At 39.8% G+C, this 22009-nt stretch overlaps 1 protein-coding gene across 2 annotated transcripts in view; it reads right to left on the minus strand.

Annotated features, from left to right (window-relative positions):
* Window positions 1-8833: 8833 nt before the first annotated feature.
* Window positions 8834-22009, minus strand: part of PALD1 (phosphatase domain containing paladin 1) — a 323151-nt gene continuing 309975 nt past the window's right edge. For both annotated transcript variants that reach the window (XM_040439040.1, XM_040439041.1), the window contains one exon: window positions 8834-9463. In XM_040439040.1, coding sequence (XP_040294974.1) covers window positions 9314-9463 — 150 coding nt within the window. In that variant the 3' untranslated portion in view covers window positions 8834-9313. The remainder of the gene's footprint in view (window positions 9464-22009) is intronic.

Here is a 22009-nt window from a genome sequence, read left to right on the forward strand (position 1 = left end):
TACTTCGGATGTAAAAAATAACCCCATCTGATTCACATTCAGTGCCGCCACAAATGCCTTAAAGTGTTCTCGTGTCCCTTTCCACAGTATCAGCACATCATCAATGTACCTAATCCACATTTGCACACAAGATGTATACTGCTCCATATCATCACCAAACACAACTTCCCTCTCCCACCAGCCCAGGTACAGATTGGCAAACGTCGGGGCACAGGGACTGCCCATTGCGACTCCCCTGAGCTGGTGGTAGATGTGTTGATCAAAGAGAAAGACGTTGTGTTTGAGGACAAAATCCAACAATTGTAAAAGGAAGATGTTATGCCGGCGACAATGTTCACCTCTCTGTTGGATGAAGGCCTCGACAGCCCTACACCCAAAGTCATGGGGTATAGAGCTGTACAAGGCCTCAACATCCAAACTAGTGAGGAGAACACCTTCCTCACACTGAATCCCATCCAACCGTTGTAGCACATCCATCGTGTCTCGGGCATAGGACGGTAATGCAGTCACAAATGGACGCAAAATGATGTCCAAATACGTGCTCACATTCGCAGTGAGACCGCCTATGCCCGAGACGATGGATCTGCCCGTCAGCACTGGTCCTGATTTGTGCAGTTTGGGCAGACTATAAAATGTGGCTACAACTGGGGCTGTAGGAAGCAAGTAAGCCAGTTCATTTTTGCTGATTAGCCTGTCATCAAAAGCCTGATTCAACAAAGTCGCAAGCTCATGCCTGAATATAGAGGTAGGGTTGGTTGAGAGACGTCTATAGGTTTTAGGGTCCTCAAGTAAGCGGAGACACATTAGACGATAGTCCTCCTGCTCCATCACGACAATGTTGCCTCCTTTGTCGGAGGGCTTGATAAAAATAGACGTATCCCTCTCAAGTACCTCCAAGGATTGTCTCTCAGCTGATGTCAGGTTATCCTTTCCCAGGGGTATATCCTCTAGTTTTTGGAGGTCCTGTGTGACTACATGTAGGAAGGTATCAATTGGGGTACTATCACTGACAGGGGGGAATATTTTGGATGGATTCCTCAGATCCGTAAATGGACCATCCCCTATCATTCTATCACCCTCTTCAGATAATCCTGCCAACAGCTGGACATCCTGCAAATTCTCTACCTCGATACCCAGCTCATGACAGTGGCATAACCATATCTGCATACAATTATTAGGGTCACTGCAATACACACATGTGTGTCCATTCACATCGGTTTCCGTGCCCTTTACTCTGACTTGCTTTTTCATAGCAACTACCAGCTAGCAAGTTGAGGTTCTAGCCCAGTCTCTCAACTGCACAGAGGAGTTATTTGTTACCCCTCCCTGTGCAGCTTGGAGATTGGTTGCCTGATGGTCACAGACAGTGACATATAGGCTTTTTTGCCCCTTTTAAACAGACTTTTAATAAAGGTTTTGTTTCTTTAATTTTAACGTTCATCAGGCTGTGATATTATTAGTATTTTGGAACGTCTACTTATTCAAATTTATTTAGTGTGAATTTGGTACAGGGACAAGCCCATACTACTTGAATAACATCATTAAACCAGTCATTCCTCTGCATGAACACCACAGGCCTAATTTCATTTTCATGGATGACAGTGCACCAGCTGATCGAGGTCACATCATTAGGGAATGGCTGCTGGAGACTGGGGTACCTCAAATGGAGTGGCCTGTACTTTCTTCAGACCTGAATCCCATTGAAAACCTATGGGATTAGCTGAGTCACTGTGTAGAGGCTTGTAACTCTGTATACCAGAACCTCAATGACCAGAGGGCCGCCCTTCAAGAAGAGTGGGATGTCATGCCTTAGCAGACAATTAGTCGACTTGTGAACAGCATGAGACATCGTTGTCAAGCTGTAATTTGTAATTGATGCTGAAGGCCACATGACAAGATATTGAGACACTGACATTTTTGTGTGGGGGTATACCCACCACTGTTGTTGGATTTAGTTTGGAAATTGTTTAAGATGAGGAAATCACCATTGCATGCTTCTGCTTAAATGCCCTACTTTCATGATATAATATCACTGTAAGGTGAACTTTTTTACGTTTTCCATAAATTTCATCCCTAACTTTTTTTGAGTAGTGTATAATCCCTATAGTATCTCAAAACATCTTTAAGTGATACATCTTGATAACTTCTCATGGCTCATTCTCCAGACTCTCTGGCAAATCTCCTAGACTCTAAAAAGTGGTTTTATATCTGGCTATTTGAGATACCCTGTATACACAGTTAAGGATACTCACCACAATCTAAAGTAACCACTCATTTTCCAAGTCAGCCTCAAAGTGTGAATCATGCAACTATGCAGCTGAGAGACTGAGGGAACCATATTAACATTTTTTGAGATTGTTTCAGGATGAAAAAATATTTAAACTAGGCTGTAAATCTCTAACTATATTGAAAAAAATTCCTAAAATACTGTAGTTTTCACACTGGCCGCTAACAGTATGCAAACACTTCCTGCGCCGTACAGATAATTTTTTAGCAGTCACGTCATAGATTTTAAAGGCAGCATTACAACGCAAGAGAACACAAGATTCACCATCACAATACGTGATGGTCACATATATACTTTCTCTCTGTATAATAAACTCTATGGTCCATGTGACTGCTGAAAAGCATCTCCAAAAGTGCCATAATTGACACCCAGGACCTCCGCTGATTAGCTGTTTGAGAAGGCACTAGCGCTCCTGTGAGCGCCATGACCTTTTCTCAGCTTACCAAGCACAGTACCATACATTGTATAGAAGTTGTGCTTGGTATCACACTCAGCTCCATTCACTTTTATGGGGCTGAGCTGCACGTAGGCCACGTGACCGATGATTCTGACGTCCCATGGCCTACGGAAAGCTGAGAGAAGGCCGTGGCGCTGCTGCGAACGCCACTGCCTTCTAGAACAGCTAATCGTCTGGGGTCCTGGGTGCCGGACCCCCCACTAATCAGATACTGATTACCTACCCAGAGGATAGCTCATCAGTATTAAAATCTCAGAAAACCCCTTTAAAGCGAGCCATTTTGCTAGTTTCCATGTGACTGGTTCAATTTTTAGTGAGGAATCTGTAACTTTCATCAGGACAGACTCTTGGTTTTGCAAGAAATGTAGCAATGACTTACAGTTGGTTGAATTTATAGTTTCAATAATTGAAGAGACAGATTTTATTTCATCTTTTTTATTTATAAATTACTAAGAAATTCCACAGTACTGTACAGGGATACTTTTCTGGGTCATATAAAGAACTTAACAAAGCCTAAGTTGGTTACAACAGTTTCTACAGCAGATAGGATAGGTTTGAAAATACAGTAAAAAATACAGGATTCTGTACAAATATTCATAAGCAGACTTTTTTTTTTAAGATTCCAGCTGTCTTGTTAGCAAGATACAATTCAGGTTAAGCGTGTATGAAAATATTTGCAAGAAATATACTTTTATTTTCTTATGTTTTTAACAACAAGCTAGAAAAATAAAGTTCTACATGGAGTTAGGTGAAGTAAGTTTTAGAATAATCCTACATCTGATGAAGTGAGCTCTCCATTTCCATAATATCACTTAGGCAATAATGCAAAAGTTCAAACTACTATTACAAATATAAATATGCTGACACATTGTAACAGTATAAGTAAAAATGATATAACAAACACCACATCTGTCTTGAGCGACAACCGGTTTAGAACATTAACAGCTATACATAAAAGGTAATAGCCTTTAAACTAAATTATCATAAAACAAATATAATTTGCATAATAAATAGATTTAAATGACTACCCCTTGATTTTCCTTAAATTATAAAAATGAATAGATCATTTTGAAGGATTTCTGTATAGTAAAAAGGAGCGAGTTCAATTCTATATCTAACCACAGTCTTCCTTCTTCAAAGTCATGCAAAAAGTTTGTCTAAAAATATTACATTTCTTTCCCTACAATATTTCTGTAAATTGATTTTTATTTTTAAAATGTGTAGCAATTTTAATAAAATCCTAAAAGTTTTAAAGAGGTCGACCACCTTGGGGGGAGGGAGCGGGTAGTTTGGCAACCATCCTGGCTCGGCAGACCTGCAAACAAACATTTTTTATCTGCTCCTCAGAGCTGTCCCCCAGCTCCTTCGCTTGCCAGTCTCGGCTGCCTCATTTTGGTCCCCTGCTGTCAACATCCACTTTGACCTGTGCCCCTTGTGTCATGTCTGGTTGCTGAGGTCAGTGATTGACTGCAATGGTGTTACAGCGAATGTTGACAGTGGGGGACCTGAGCAAGGCAGATGAGGTCGGGGAGTGAGCGAGTAAGTATACTTCCCTTTGCTGACCAGGAGAAAAAGAGGGTTGCAAATAGTATGCTTTCCTTTGCAAGTCTGTCTGGGGGCAGGAAGGGAGTAGCCAACCCCCTCCCCTTCCCCAAAGGTGGCCAACCCTTTTAACAAACTGATAATTTTCGAATTAAGCTGCATTTAGATTTGCATTCCTCTATTAAAAAATAAAATCTGAGAATGTCAGAGGGTAGCTTTATTGCACACACTATTTTTGGTCTAGTCAAATATGTAAAAAGAAACAAAGACGGACAAAATTTTCTTCTCAGCAAAATAGAATCAAAAAGAAAAAAGTGAGTTTCTGATATAAACTTTACAATAATTTGCACATTCCTAGGACACAATACTTCTGGCCCTTAGTGGATGGCAAATTAGGCTATCTGGCACATACTATATTGGGTTCTTTGACTAACATTATACTGTATATGTTGGCCAAAGAACCGAATATGGTACTAGATACATGGCTATAGGGGCAGTAATATACTTGCTTTACATTTCATAAAGGCATATAGAGGGGCTTCTTTTATAATAACGCATAAAAAAAATTCAGATGGTGCTTTAATACAATTTAATGGCAGTATTCTTATGATAGAAAGCTGTACTTAGGCACACAGAGTAATAGGGCTTTATAGGAATGGGCCACTTAGTCAAATAAAATAAAAATGTGAATATCAAACTAAAACCTTGAGGATCAATCCAGCCTCATATATGAAGTGGTTACCTCCAATAATGTATATTTCATCGTTAGCCAATACGGTATATATGCTACATAGCACATAGACTCCAGTGCTCCGATTTTCCTTCGAGCCCCGCTTAGCAGAATGGGATATCAGGTATGTTGCCTCAAGGTAGTCTACTGCAGTTTAAAAGGGTTTTCCAAGATATTTTTACTGATAACCTATCGTCTGAATAGGTCATCAGTGTCTGATCGGTGGGGGTCGCTGGGACACCCAACGGTCAGCTGTTTGAGAAGGAAGCGGCGCTCACAATAGCACTATAGCCTTCTCACAGCTTTCCCTCGGCCATATGATGTCACATTCATCGGTCACTTGGCCTAGACGCAGCTCAGCCCCATAGAAGTAAATGTAGCTAAACTGCATTACCAAGCACAGCTGCTATTAAATGTACAGCACTGTTTGGTTAGCAGAGAGAAGGCCGTGGCGCTCACAGGTCACATGAACACTGGGTGCCTTCTCAAACAGCTGATTGGCAGGGGTCCTAGGTGCTGGACCCTGAATGATCAGATACTGATGAGCTATCCAGAAAATGATGGGTCATCAGTAAAAATATCTCGGAAAAACCTTTTAACTGTGCATCCTCAAAGCAAATGGTTTGGGCTTGTTTTGCAAATTGGACTGAACTACAGAGCTTGTGACATCTCCAAAAGTGATCTGAACAGGCATCTGAACTTCAGGTGCTTATGATGCTTTAGAGCAGTGTTTCCCAACCAGCGTACCTCCAGCTGTTGCAAAACTACAACTCCCAGCATGCCCGGACAGCCTTTGGCTGTGCGGGCATGCTGGGAGTTGTAGTTTTGCAACAGCTGGAGGCACACTGGTTAGGAAACACTGCTTTAGAATACGTACTCCTATACAGCTCTGTGCATGGAGGACGGATTCCCCTGTGGCCGCACTTAGCATTCTACAAGCTAGAGCGTCGCTGCTCCTTCCTGTTCCAGAGCTGCTTCTCTAAAGCCTAGCATACGGGTGGCTGAATAGTCTGCACCAATGTGGTATGCAGGTTATTAGCAGAGCAAGCGCAGGACAGGAGCTCACATAAGACATTGCTCTCCTGCTTGTGACCGCTCTGCTAAAACCTGACATCCCTCATGTATGCCATGCTTTTAAAGTGTATTACAAAAATGATTTTTAATACATTTAGAATAGGATTTAAGTTTAGTTAAGTTTAGGTACACTTTAGCAAATATCATACATTAGACAGATTTTGTATGATCAAAATCAAACAAACCATAGAAGAATGGTAGTAGTCAAAAATATAAGGCTCCATCAACCACTTTGGTAAGCCTTAGATTTCATGCATGGGGGCTGCATGGTGGCACACAAAGTTCCTACAGCCACATACTAGGTTTGGCACCATATAGTTCTTCTGTACGACTTCATATTAGGCCTCATGCAGATGACCATATCAGTTTTGTGGTCCGCAAATTGCAGATCTGCAAAATACAGATGTGGTCCGTGTGGCATCTGCATTTTTTTTTAAAACCCATCGACTTCATTGGGTTCGTGGTCCACACTTTGTGGAGATACTCTATTTTTTTGCAGAAAGCATGCAGAAGCCACACAGATGATCTGTGTAGTTTCTGCAAATGTATGTCCACTCCGCAAAAAGAAAAGGTCTTCTACTTGGCTGCAAAATTCAGAAGCAACACAGACGGACTGCAAAATACATACAGATGTACCTTCCACCGATGCAATAGTTTTCTGTAATATGACAAATGAAGGAACATACCACAAAAGCCTCTGGAAAAAAGAAAATAAAAATAAAAATGTACCTCATAGTGCAACAAAATGTACAAATGCAAATTACGAATGCATTAATTTCTAGACTCTATAATCCTTGGAAAGCGTTGGTGATAATCCTCCATCTTTACCTCCACTGACAAATCAAAGTTTCTGAATCAGGCAGAAATAGGGGAAATAAAATAACACTATGTTCCTATTTCAGATCAGAGGCAAATGCGGGTATAGTTGGAGTTACATAGAAGTTTATGGATGCCGCATTATGGCTCCCTACAACCCAAGTCATGTATGGAGTATATATAATAAGGCAGTGTGCATGAATCCAATCCTCACTATATCTAGGGATTTTGATGTGTTAGAAATTGTATGCAAAAAGTAGACTTTCCAGAGATATTTTTGTTTTATTATTTCAGTAGTGCAGATAAAGGGGGAATTTATCACAAAAATATGCCAGTTTTCTTGCATGAAAAAGGAGCAAGAGTGCGGCGAGGCGAGTTCGGCAGCGGGACCCTATTTTTCTTCTTCTACGCCAGTTTTCTGTCGTAGAAAAACACTGAAATCGACGTCATCAAGGGGTTGGTGTAACTTTCAGTGCAGGCACATGGACTGCTGGATGCTGAGTCTAATTTATGAGAAGCGTACACCTAGTGATAAATCAAGCGCAGCATCCGGCAGTGCATCTGGTTATCATAGCATGGCGGGCTATGATAAATCTGGCCCAAAGACTATCATTGCGAAAACTTTATACATATGGGACACACACAGCACATCATTAACCAAGAAATAATTTGTGTCTTTAATACACATTGAAGTACTAAAAAAAAACTATTATCAAACATATTGGTATCATTTAACAAGTAAATTAATGTTACATAAAATGAGTGACTCTTGTTTAACTGTAAAGAAAATATAAAAATTTAAGAAATACAGTGGCAAGCGTGAATATAAACGGTCTGCCCAATACCTCTTTGAGGTAAAATATAATTCAGAAGGGAAGAAAGCATATCTTACAATGTGACTAGTCAATTAACATTTAATTACTCACATATTCATTCAGACCCTGGCATACCTGTGAACATTATTGTACCCTCATTAAAGGGGAACTAAGCCTGTACTGAAAGCACAGAATGTTCCGCAGCAGGATGTACGGACCCATAGAAAGTATATAGAATCCATATTCCACACACTGGAAAAGCAAGCTGAAGGTGAAGAGTGCTCTGAGAAGCACCACTGTGCCTTCCATGCTTTGAGTAAAGTTTTAGGTCCTCTTTAAGAACCTTACAATGACTCTCACCAGTCATTAAGTCAGAGGTTATGAAGCGAGAGGAGCATTTCTGACTACAGGGTCCAGCATTTTAGCATATCTGTTCATTCCAGCCCAAGAACTTCCTGACTATATATAGTTTTTCCAAGTATTATTGGGGCAAGCAATGGTCATTTCACGTTCCTCATCAGGCAGCAGGAAGGTTAGAATGATTTCTGTATGTATATATATATATATATATATATATATATATATATATATATTTTTTTTTTATCACATTTTCTTTAAAGTCTTTTCAAAAAGTATATTTCCCTTTGCTAGGCAAAAGACAGGGATTCCATTTGATGTCCAAGCCCTGTATTTAAATACCCTAGTCAATGCTGAGTGGCATTGTTACCCATCTCCCTGGCTCCCAGCACCCAGGTTACAGATTGCCCCGGCCTTTGCTCTCTAGCTACACCTTTGCTCTGCTCAATATGGAGAGCAAATTAAAACAAATTTTATCTAAGTTTATTACTGTTTTTATTTAAACCATCTCAGTTAAACTGCTCACCCATTAACCAGAATAACCTTCTACTAGCAAGCTTTCTGTACAATAAAGAAATAATAACTTTAAAAATATTACTAGCTTGCAAAATACACAATTTCAAACAGAAGTTTGAAAAAGATACTTGTAAGGTTCCTCAAATAAGGTGTATGCACCCTAATGTATACTCGGTTTTAAGCTTTTTTTTTATTAGTATATTTTTCTAAAAGAATCATTCATTACATATTTATTAAACAATCAAAACCCAACATTTTATACATATCTTCTCTGTCCATTTCTGCTACAGTTTGGCAGCATGTGTGTCATCTAGTACATGTTTTTTTCCCCAATGTAATCTTACTTCTTATGAAATATTAACACAATAGTAGTAATAATAGAAAGATCCTGAGCATTAAGTATATAACCACATAGCCAACTATAGCCCTTCCATGCAGGTCAAACTATTGGATATACTGGTCGTAGGAGAAAACATAACTTACGCATAGTCAATGACAAATGAAAACCAAATGATAGTTGGACCATGTGGTTAATCAGTCTCTGTTGGATCATACAGATCAATGACTGTACTTCCTCCAATTACATATTTTTTTTTACATTTTTGGGATTTCTGTGACCCCTAAAACAAATACACATTTTTGCATGCTTTTAAGGTCTTTTTCAAAGGATCCAAATAAAAGGAGATCTACCAAGATAAAGCTGAAAAGGTCTTATAGTCCTAAATAAATTCTCCTCGGAAGGGAAGCGAGTTTAAATTTTGCTGTTGCCAACGATAGCGCAGGCGAGACAAAGGCTGATCTTCCAAATTCTCAAATTCACTGAAGCCCAGTTGATTGAGCACTTCATAAACTCCAGCTTTGGATGCCACCTACAACAAAAACATACATTCCATGATTAACTATGACCTTTTTTGTGCATCCCAACATTTTCAGTCTATAAACTTAATTTTTACTTTATATAGATTTGTATTTTATTTATAACCCAAAGAAACATAGGACATAGAGTTTTTCCCATCTCAAAAATGTATGGCATAACCACAGGATATGACATTTAATTTCTGATCGATATGGGTCCCAGTATCTAGGAGGTGGGACTCAAATCTCTCAGACATTACACAGTATACAAAAAATTTACTTAGGCCGAGTTCACACGAACGTGTGTGACCCGTGCCTGTGCTGCGGCCCGCATATAGCGGGCCGCAATGCACGATCACCGGCCGTAGGTCAGCCGCATTGGATCGCGGACCCATTCACTTTAATGGGTCCGCGATCCGGCCGTTCCGCTAAAAGATAGGACTTGTTCTATCTTTTAGCGGAACGGAAGTACGGGACGTAACCCCACGGAGGCACTCCGTAGTGCTTCCGAGGGGTCCCGTCCCGTGCGGCCGTTCCGCGATTCCGGATTTGCGGACCCATTGAAGTGAATGGGTCCGCATCCGTGATGCGGAATTCACACGGAACTTTGGCCGTGTATTGCGGCCCGCGATTTGCGGGCCGCAATACGGCAACGGATCACACACGTTCGTGTGAACTTAGCCTTAGTGCTGAGCAGGACATTGTCATTCATTTTGTTGAGAGATTGCCTGTGGACATTTACCACTCCAGATCACAATACCTAGTATATAATACTATATCCCCCCCCCCACCCCCACCCCCCACACACACGATCAATATTTCATTGCGTTCTAATTCATGGCTGGACTTGAATTTAAATGTGATATAAATTCAACTAATTAACGTGGAAACTATATTTGTGTTTGCAAAGATTTTAGACACTTTTATTGCTCCTATCAATAAATTAATATCCAGTATATTTATAGGGTGCGGTATCTATATCCACTATACTTGCATGGTTTAGAACTATATGTTTGGAGAAATCCATATTGAGTGTAGTTGCATAGTTTTACTGTATTATATGGAATGTATTAAAATTTCTAGTTCCTACAAGAATGAACATAAGATTGCCTGGATATAATATATATATATATATATATATATATATATATATATATTTGTATATATATATATTTTGCTTGACGTGGATAGGTAAAGTAGAATCCAATAACATTTTACACTTGGCCAGCCTGTAATATGAGGAGAAGGCAGCAAAATATAAGATGTGTTAAGCTGAATCATCAACAGAGCTCTTGTTTCCAGTCACTTCAGCTACCTTGAACTGCAGAAAAAGTGATTGTGAACTGTACGACTAGTCACTTTTGTACGGCAAGGGACAGGAGTCTGCATATTTGCCAGCAGCACATTTACCCTCTGTTTCATGAATAAGATACACTGTTCCTGATCCTGGGAGAGTAACAATTGGCATCTATAATCTGCGCTGCTCTACTAATAAGTTTCACTGTAGATTTGGGGAGGCACTGGGAAAAGAGGGTGTAGAGGTCTGGATAGTTTACTCAAAGGTTTTGGCAGCTATCCAAAAAAGAGTACTTGATTTCCCCTCCTTACGTGAAGCTTTCTCCACACTCAGTCTGCTTTTCAGTTTTTATTTCAGCTCTTAAAGAGTGATCAAGATATATCAGTATATATGGGGCTCTTTAAGATATTTTAATTGGTAATACTTACAACCCACATTAGTAGTAACTGTACAGAACTAGTTAGTAATGCATGTACATAAACATAGATATATCCTGTGTATATACGCATACACACTATTTTGCATGGCATTTGTCTATTGTTAAAGGGGTCATCTGGGATTACTCATATTGGTAATTTATCATGAGGATAGGTCATCAACATTGATCGTGGGGGGTCCAACTCCTGGCACCCCCACCCATCAATAGTTTGAGAAGGCCGCAGGGCTCCAGTGAGTGCTGTGGCCTCCTAACATCATACAAAGCACAGCACACTACATTGTACAGTATCTGTGCTTGGTTTTACTGCCCATATCCATTCACTTAAATGGGACTGAGCTGCAAATAGGCCATTTAACCGATGAACGTGACATCACGAGCCTAGGACGAGGCTATGGTCCTCTGCCTTTTCAAATAGCTTGTCAACTTGTCAATTAAGCAATAAAGGGTATCTCTCCCGATATATCTGTTTTAGTCAATACATGTACTACATCTTTTCTTAGCGTTCTGCCTTTCTCTGTTATTCCTCGTGGTAATGACTAAATGTCAATTTAGCGTTATCATTCCCTTTGTCATTTGGTCATGTCCCTATTCTATTCAGAAGATCTTAGACTTCCACTTTTTTCACAGTTTGTTATGTTGGGGCCTTGTGCAAAATTTTTTTAAAAATTTATAATTTTCCCCAGCATTCTGCACTCAATACTCCATAATGAGAAAGGGAAAACAGAATGTTCAAATTCTTTGCTAATTTATTAGAAATAAACACTAAAATCTTGCATTTACACAAGTAGTCAGACCCTGTGCTCAGTACTTAGTTGAAGCACCTTTGGCAGAAATTACAGCCTGTACAGTCTTCTTGGGTATGATGCCACCAGGTTTGCACAACTGGATTTTTGGGATTTTCTACCATTGTTCTGTGCAGATCCTCTCAAGCTATGTCAGGTTGGAGGGGGGCAGTCTCTGGGCAGTCATTTACAGGTCTCTCCAGAGATGTTTGATTAGGTTCAAGTCAGAACTCTTGCTGGGACACTCAGAGACATATGCAGAGTTATCCCTGTGTTATCCTGGTTGTGTTGCTTAGTGTCATTGTCTTGTTGGAAGCTGAACCTTCAGCCCAATCTAAATATCTTACCAGCCGTGTCCTAGCTATTGAAATACACCCCCACAGCACCCTCATGTTTCACTGTAGAGATGGTATTGGGCAGGCATTGAGCAGTGCCTGGTTTCCTCCAGATATGATGCTTAGGCTACAAAGTTCAAACGTGGTTTCATCAGACCAGAGAATCTTGTTTCTCAAAGTCCTTCAGGTATTTGATGGGGAGGCCAGTTCTTGGAAGGGTTCTGGTCATTCCAAATGTCTTCCATTTAAGAATTATGAAGGCTACTGTGCTCATGGGAACTTTCAGTACAGCAAACTTTTTTTGTACCCTTCTCTAGATCTGTGCTTCCAAACAATCGTGTCTCTGAGCGCTACAGGCAGTTCTTTCATCCTTGTGGCTTGCTTTTTGCTCTGATATGCATGGTCAACTATGAGACCTTATGTAGACAGGGCTGTCTCTTTCCAAATCTTGTCCAGTCAATCGAATTTACCACAGGCGGACAACAATCAAGGTGTAGAAACATCTTAAAGATGAGAGCTAAATGCCAAGTGTCATAGCAAAGGGTTTGAATACTTAGGTTCAAGAATTTTTTTTGTTTCTTTTTGTTGTATGCATTGTATATACTGCTTGTCATACTTGAGTGAAAGTCGATCCCCGTTTGATGAATAGGTACCACAATAATACACATATGACCTGGTATCCATCAAGTGATTCAGTATTCCTCTATAGCACAAGCTGGAAGTGACGCTGTCTAGTAGGTGGTACATCTATAACAGTATACTAATTTCTGTCTTTTGAACCATGAGGTAATTTTACAACCCTTAGGCCCCTTTCACACGGGCGAGTATTCTGCGCGGATGCGATGCGTGAGGTGAACGCATTGCACCCGCACTGAATACCGACCCATTTATTTCTATGGGGCTGTTCAGATGAGCGGTGATTTTCACGCATCACTTATGCGTTGCGTGAAAATCGCAGCATGCTCTATATTCTGCATTTTTCACGCAACACAGGCCCCATAGAAGTGAATGGGGTTGCGTGAAAATCGCAAGCATCCGCAAGCAAGTGCGGATGCGGTGCGATTTTCACGCATGGTTGCTAGGTGACAGTCTATTCACTGTATTATTTTCCCTTATAACATGGTTATAAGGGAAAATAATAGCATTCGGAATACAGAATGCATAGTAGGTGATCAATTGAGAGTTAAAAAAAAATAAAAAAAATTAACTCACCTTCTCCTCTTGTTCGCGTAGTTCCCGGTCTCTTCTTTACTTCTTAAAAGATGAACTACCGGCTAAGGACCTGTGGTGACGTCAGATCACATGCTCCAATCACATGGTCCATCACCACGGTGATGTACCATGTGATTGGAGCATGTGATCTGACGTCACCAAAGGTCCTTTAGCCCACAGCTCATCATTAAAGAAGTAAAGAAGAGACCGGGAACTACGCGAACAAGAGGAGAAGGGGAGTTAATTTTTTTTTTTTTTTTTAACCCTCAATTGATCACCTACTAAGCATTCTGTATTCAGAATGCTATTATTTTCCATTATAACCATGTTTTAAGGGAAAATAATACAATCTACAGAACACCGAACCCAAACCTGAACTTCTGTGAAGAAGTTCGGGTTTGGGTACCAAACATGCGTGATTTTTCTCACGCGAGTGCAAAACGCATTACAATGTTTTGCACTCGCGCGGAAAAATCGCGGGTGTTCCCGCAACGCACCCACACATTTTCCCGCAACGCCCGTGTGAAAGAGGCCTTAAAGTCCGCTTGACCAGATTTAAACTACACAATCATCCAATAAGCAGAATGTGTAGAATGTATAATTTTTTTGAAGTGAGTGCCGGCTGCTGGAAGTGCAGCCAGCATATCTCGAGAGCAATCCACCAAGTATACATGCTGTAAGCCCCTTTTCATATTTGTTTATTGAGCATGCATATCTAAATGACATGCTAGACGAACTTCTGTTATGTCTCAGTGTGCCTTTTCATTTTTATCTTTTATTATCAGTAGGGGAAAAACTTTAGGACCATTTTTTTGCACTTTATATTAAGGCAAGTCATCAGTTTTGGAGGGTCAGTTGGCCGTGAATTGGAGAGCCCTTTTCTGAGTGATATTTCTGCAACTCAGTAGGGTGCAACTACTATAGTGTTCACCTTAGGGATTCAGTTATCTAGTCTGACTTGACCTAACTCTTCTGGACACATAACTGCACAATGAAGAGTGCTAAGAAAGGATGCTCCAAATTGTAGTAAAGGAGAACTGTATTTACTAAATCATACAGGGCAGGAGAGATGGCAGGCTCACTTTTACTGTTCGTAATATGAAATAACAATTCTGGAGAATCTTCTGTTAGAACACTTCATTGTGATATTCCTCTGTTATCCCTCCTGGAGATGTCTGAATAAATTGACCCGTGTGTTACCAATCTACTTGTCACAAGGTTGTGTCCTTATACAGTCTGACACAGTATCTAGGAACATGTTCTATAGACAAAAGGGAATGGTAATGCCTAGTAGTTAGTTTACAAATGCATTATAATATATAATAATATATAAACAAAAAGAAAAGTCTGAGCTCTATCCTATGCTGACCTAACAAATCTGACAGATCCACTATAAACGTTTGTGTGTGCTTTCTAGCAATAGCATGTGACTCTATTTAAGGTATAAATGACAAGTATATAGGTTTGCTCTTACTTTCCACTCTGAGGTAGTTCAGATTTTTTTTTACTTTTGAAGGGTTTGTTATATTTTGCATGGTGTGTTATCTTTGGCACGCTTCTGCACATGTTACAATGTTTCCTTGTTGTCAGTGAAAATGCAGGAGTTTATTAAGAGGGCGAGACTGATAGTTTAGTGAAAAGGCCTCTTTTCATGAAAAAACACAGATGTGATAGGCATGCTTCCTAAAAGTTCAGCTTCTAATAACAAGGATGGGTGCAAATAAACAACATTTTCAGGGGTAGGATATCCACAAAGTAGTTGGTATGGAAACTCTTTGGCTCAAAAAGGTGCCGCACACACCTATATATTATGTGATTCATTCCATTCGTGTTATGGTTGAAAAAAGCTCAGGACGGGCTGAAACACGTCCCTGTTAGAACAATAAAAAGAGAAACATAATTTGAAGATAGCGAAGTGCCGGGATTCTTCTTAAATCAATGTGTGACTTGGAAGCAGGGCCAACCTCAGTCCTTCAAAGATGCCTAGATGAATACCTATTGTATTCTCAACCTGGTGTATTACACCATTTTGCATTACTGTAAAAACCCTTTAAAACATTTAAATAGTGCTTTCCACCCAAACTAAAGCATATGCTTATCTTTTAAACACCAGTCTATATGTCATCATCAACAGAGTTTAAGGGGTTGTTCCACCATAGCAACTTATCTCATAACCCGGGGAAAGGTATAAAGTGCATGATCGCTGGGGGTTCCTCCACTGTGACACCAACTTTGTGTAGGACAGGGGGGCTCAAATTCCTCATTTGAATAGGGCGATGATTACACATGCATACTGTTGCTCCATTCAACCCAGGGACTCAGGACCACTGGTCTTATGATCAGTGGTGGTCCCAGTGGTGGGACTCCTAGCAATCAGACACTTATACCTCTATATATATTGTTATGGTGGGTCAACTCCTTTAATGAGATTTTCTGGTACTTAAATGTCATGGAGGTGTCTCGGTTGTTGTAGTTCGCCGTGACACGTCTGCAGTGCATGCAGTTGTCTGGGGCAACGTGTTGTTCTGCATGTTTGTGCACTGCTCCCTTTATCTTTGTTCCAGTCTGGTGTGTGTGTGTAAGGTGTGGATCTAGGTGTGTTCTGGGTGTGGCCTCATGGCTCTACTTATTCTGGTGCTGTGAGCCTGAGGTCAGTGGTATTCCTGCCTTGGTTAGTGATGGAGCTTTGCTCCTGTCTGGATATTCCACCTGTCCAGTGTGAGGGCCACCTAGTTAGACATCAATGTCTCTCCTATTTCTTCCCCTTGTTTCTATGTCCTTTACCCATCCATTCTTCCCCTATGTTTTCTGCTAGGCCTGTAGAGACTCCTGTTCTTCTGTGTTTTGGAGGAACAGGTCATCTCTAGTTCCTGACCTTTATTTCAGGGATCATCAGGGCGACTCAGGGTCCAAGGTTCCTGTGTATGAGCCCTCCTACCATCTGGGTCCGCTCATACAGATAGGAGTCAGGGCTAGGATCAGGGTTGCATTAGGAGGTGACCTGCTCCCTTATCCCGGTATCCAGGCCTAGTTTCAACTCCCGCATCCCAACGGTGTTTGGTGTGGAGTTCCCCCACACCGCACAGTGATATTAAATATTGAAGACCCATTGATCCTATACTCAGCATCCCCACTGATCTGCTGTTTGAGGCAGCCACCGGCTCCACCCAGTGCAGTACCCCAGCACAGCCAGTGGGTGGAACCTTGTGCTTCCAGCTCTGTCTACTGTATAGTTTCCACAGCTGGTGGGGTGCCAGGTCTTGGACCGCCACCAATCTGACATTGATGACCTATCTTGAGGCCCATCTATATCTAAGCAACCGGAAAATCCCCTTAAGTAACATTGTAAGTGGATTACTTAACTTGCATGTATGTGAGATAAACCCTGAATCACAATGGGACACAGTTGAGAAAAAACATCCCTACAGATTATCTCAGCCCTATAATTCAATGGGTGAGTCTCTTGTATGTAAGAGTACTATATAGGGAGGGCATGATAAAGACTATACATTGCACAACATAAAACAAACAGTGCAGACACCGACAAGGAATGCTGGGAGATTTCAGCTCTATTCTCTCCAGAATTGTGACTGCAGCTAAATCTGAACTATAATATGGGCTAAAGCTTTAGATTAGTACAAAGTAAATAATGAAATGTATTGCCAAATGTACTCAACTTTCTTTGCATGTGTGTTTTATAAATATAATCACTTTAACTTGAAATGCTCGTAAGGCCAACAGCTGTTCCTACTCCCCCATAAAAATGGCTTATATCCTGCAGACTCAAAGGATCGAGCTTGTTTAACTCTAATATGCCCATTCCTTCTTTCCCCCAACATCTGCTGTCAGGTGGAGATGAGTGGTCGATCTTGCTGAAATCATTGAATTTGACATTTACATAAAGCATTTGGAAATCTTTACTGACTAGACAGATAACTGTTCATATTCTAAGTCATTCTGAATGGTCAATAAATGATAAACTGTATGTACCCCATCTAAAATAAAAATATGTAGCAAAAATGTAATCCATTATTTCCCATATTTGACTGCCATGTATCCACATAACAAAAAATGCTGTGTCTGAAAATAGGTCATGTCAATCACTCAGGCAGCAAGGAACCACCTTCTAAAGAGACCCTTAAAGGAGCAGTAAACCTAGAATTGAATGATAAAACTAAATAGATGATCTTGCCCAACTACTTGTTTTGTGGATCATGCAGAAGATCCTGAAGGCTAATAAATGGTCATGTAGAAATCCTGCAGAAAACAAATGGGTTGATCTAAAGCTGACCCATTCCTTGGCTTAGCCAAAGCAGACAAAGCAGAGGAGGGAGACTCTGGCTGCAGCCAGTTGCCTTACAGTCAGTATTGGACATTGAGAATGATAAGCAGGGGATATTACAATTTATTTCTAATTTTTTTAATTCTTGTATGAGACAAAATAGGTTCAAAATAAAATAGGATATTAAGGAAGGAAATGCTGAATTTGTTTTATGATTTTGTGCATTACAGTGTCTTTAAAGGGTCACTAACTTTTCAAAAAACTTTTGATACGTTATAGGGTCTGAGTGCTGAGAGGAGAAAAGTGCACACATATGGAGCCTGTCTTGTGCAAAATTTAGTGATCCTGAATACTAAAAAGCTCAACTCAAATGATAAAATATAAAATTAAAAGAGTAGTAAAGCATCAATATTAAAGCTAGGGGCAGACAATATTTTCATTCCTTATATCATAGTTGTACAGTATCACCCAAAATGAAAGTCTGATGAGCAACGTGAACTACAAAAAGGAATACGTGAACATTGCTTCAAGCTTAAAGGAAGCATTGTGTACCTACTGAGAAAGTACCAACGCACATTTAAGATAAGTGGTTCCACTTCTACCATGGCTAGTCTGCCCTGATTAACTGGAGTTGGCAGATGTGCCTTTCATCTCTCGCTCCAGAGATCAGCCTCGTCACTATAAATTAGCAGAACTAGCTGAGATGGAGGGCCAGGGGCTTTCCCACACCCAAAAATCATCAAGTCTCCAATACAGCTCTAGCAAAGTATGAAACAAAAACCATAACTGCTGGCTGCCTGCTTCCTGATGCATCGTTTTATTTGGCAATTGGTGTATCTTTATTTAAAAAAGCATGAAGTGCTTATTTCATGAATAATGCAGGTGTTGCTCGGCAAATCTAATTTGATACACTGGAAAAGTTGAGCAAAGACAAAAGTTACTGAATGCAGGATTCCATCATGCCACGCTGGTAGTAGACTTGGGGCCAATATTATATTTAAAAAAGTGCACTAAAAGTTTTGAAAGACTGTCCTATAGCCTATTTCATGAAAACTGAAGACTATCTGGATTTCTGTAATTAAAGTGTGAGTACATTTAACTTATATAGTTAGTGGAATGGTGCTCTAAGATGATGACAGCATTTGTAGGAAATGAGGAGAGCCCCCATTTAGGACCTTCAAACCATACTAAATGAAGCCCAAAAAGGACTATACCTTATGGGTACTCACTTGCTGTGGGTGCTGTGCCACAACAGTTTCCCTGCGGTAATGCATCTAATGGCATAGGAGTCCACTCAAAATAGATCGCTTGAAGCTGCCAATTGAACTTCTAGAGTTTCTAAATGTATCCTAAGAACCTTGCGTTCATAAACCGTGCCTAGCAGCAATAGATCAATCTGTAACATGAATTTGTTTCTACAGAGTATAGTATAGACATTAAAATTGTTCCTATATACCCCTAAAGACCATCTATGCATCCATAACCATCCACTCTTCCTAATGGAGTATAAACCCTTTTGCTTTTTGAATACCTTACACATTGTCAAAATGCCACTTACCACTTCATGAAAAATTACATCTTGAACTAAAATTGCATGTAGAGGCCTGTGTTTATAAAGACACCACACACACATGTAAGTGCACCCCAAAACCTATAAATCTCCTAAAACCAGAAAACCTGATGATGGCAGCTACCCTGATGGACTGTTGACATCATGTCCACCTTTCATGTAACGTTGTGACAAAAAAAGATTTATAAAAAAAAAATATCAAAACAAACATTGTGCCTAAAAATCACATCCAAGCAGAGGTTTACACACAAAAACAATGTAAAAATAACATATGCGGAAGTCATATATATCGCACCAGTAAACATCAAATAACTTGTTCTCTCAAAAGCACTGAAACAGAGGCCATGTGATGTCATCTACAAACGTGTTAAAATTAAATAATATACGCTGCAAACAACTGCTATTATAAAAATCTGAATTTTCTTAGCGCGCACAGTGTACCATGTACTGTATAAAAATACAAGTAAATAATTGGCACACAACCACCTTCATGCAACTTTACAGTATTAGCAAATATTGCATGAAAATTCAAATTTTCATCTAAAATATGTACCCTAGCATAGTAATTATGCAAAAAAAAAAAACAACTCGAAATACTGCTGCATGTGGTAAAGAAATGTAAAGACTGTAGGGGTGCACTGAACCAACTTTTGCACGCAAATATTAGGAATTATAAAAGGTATATAGAAAATATAATTTTCCATTCCCTATACAAACTATAATCCAAAAATAATAATAATTATATATATATATATATATATATATATAAATAAATAAATAATCACCCCTTTCTCCAGTGCTGTTTTGTGCATTTTTGGTCTGGTTGTCCTACAGCTGTTTGTCTACTGCTCTGGACAGTGATTGGTCAAATATTTAAGTCATTTTAGGGCTCTTCAGAAATTTTTATTTATCTCAGAGAACTCCTTTGAAGTAAAAAAGAACTGTATGAGAAACCACCCTACAGGCTCCTTCACACAGTATTTGTCTTGACCATTAAAACTTTTTTTTGCCATTTTTGACACAGATTTTTTATGTAATTTCCTCTGTAGAAGATGCTATAAAAAAAAAAATCATTGCACATGTGCTTGTTTTAAAGAAACAAACAAAATACAAATAGAGGTCTATGGAAGAAAAATACAAGAAATGAAAAAAATACCAGACCCAGAGCATGTTTAGATTTGAAGAAAAATGGCATTGACACAAAAATACACACCTCAAGGGTCAAAAAATACCACTACAAAACTGGCCGTTTCTTCCCCATTTAATACTGCTGAACGGTTCTATGCAACATCTGGAGCTGGAATTGTTTTGCCTAAAATACGTGGGAAAAAACAGGCATCAAGAAATACAAAAGTTCTCAAATGCCAGAAAAAAAAAACTTGTGTGTGACGACAGCTTTAAACATACCGTACTTATTGAATATTGTTTTCTGGGTCATTCATACCGTCTTGAGTCTCAGATGTCCTGTTTCATTTTTGTGTAATTATTGTTCACAGTTATGGTTTTTTGACAGTTACACATCTTTGTAGACTCAGCATGTTGTTTTCTTGTAATCGAGGAATGGGCAGAAATACATGATCTGAAGCCAAAAGTGAGGTTGGAATTTCTCAAAATGTAAAGCTTATTTAATGGTAAAAGCTTCAGAGCTCACCAGGTCCTTCACTGATACTGAGATATGCTCTATATTTTTATGTGCAGCACAGCTAAAGTGCATTTGGATAGTTGCTGACAACGTCAGGGTCTATATAAATGGTGACTGTCGTTTTACACAACTTTTCATACCCTATAAGACAGTATGGGCCCTATAAGACGCACCTAGATTTTAGAAAATAAAAAAAAAAAATTATTTTTATCAGACCTTAGATCATAACCCCAATCAGACCCCAAATGTTAATCAGATCTCAGGTCAGACACCCAATCAGACCTCAGATCAGACCCCCGATGTTAATAGGATCTTAGATCAGACCCCCAATCGGAGCTCAGATCAGACCCCCGATGTTAATAGGATCTCAGATCAGACCACCAATCAGACCCCCAATGTTAATCAGACCTCAGATCAGAACCCCAATGTTAATTAGACCTCAGTACAGACCCTCAATGTTAATCAGACCTCAGCACAGACCCCGGTGTTGATCAAACCACAGCTCAGAACCCCAATCAATCCATAAATGTTAACCATACCTCAAATCAGACCCCAATGTTAAATAGATCTCAGCTTAGACCCCCAATAAGACCCCAGTGTCATGATATTGATTATCTATGTACAGTATAGGTCATCAATATCAGATCTGCAGGGGTCTAACACCCAGCACCCCTGACGATCAGCTGTTTGAAGAGGTGGCGGCAGTCATGGGAGTGCTGCATCCTCTTCAATGTTTACCTGCATGCCATCTAGATTGTAGAAGTGGTGCAGTGTAATTATAGCTTCCTCTCCCATTCTTATTCAAACAGCTAAATCACTGGGGGTGCTGGGTGTCAGACCCTTGCTGATCTGATATTGATGACCTATCATGAGGACAGGTATCATGACACCTTTAAATCTAAAACATTGGTCTATAAATGCGATCAATCTGGAGTGAAACTAATTAAAATAGCTCACACCAACTTTCTAAAACCATATACCAAAATACAAATGTGGCACTA

This window comes from Bufo bufo, chromosome 6 (assembly GCF_905171765.1).
Source record: "Bufo bufo chromosome 6, aBufBuf1.1, whole genome shotgun sequence".
NCBI classification, from domain to species: Eukaryota; Metazoa; Chordata; class Amphibia; order Anura; family Bufonidae; genus Bufo; species Bufo bufo.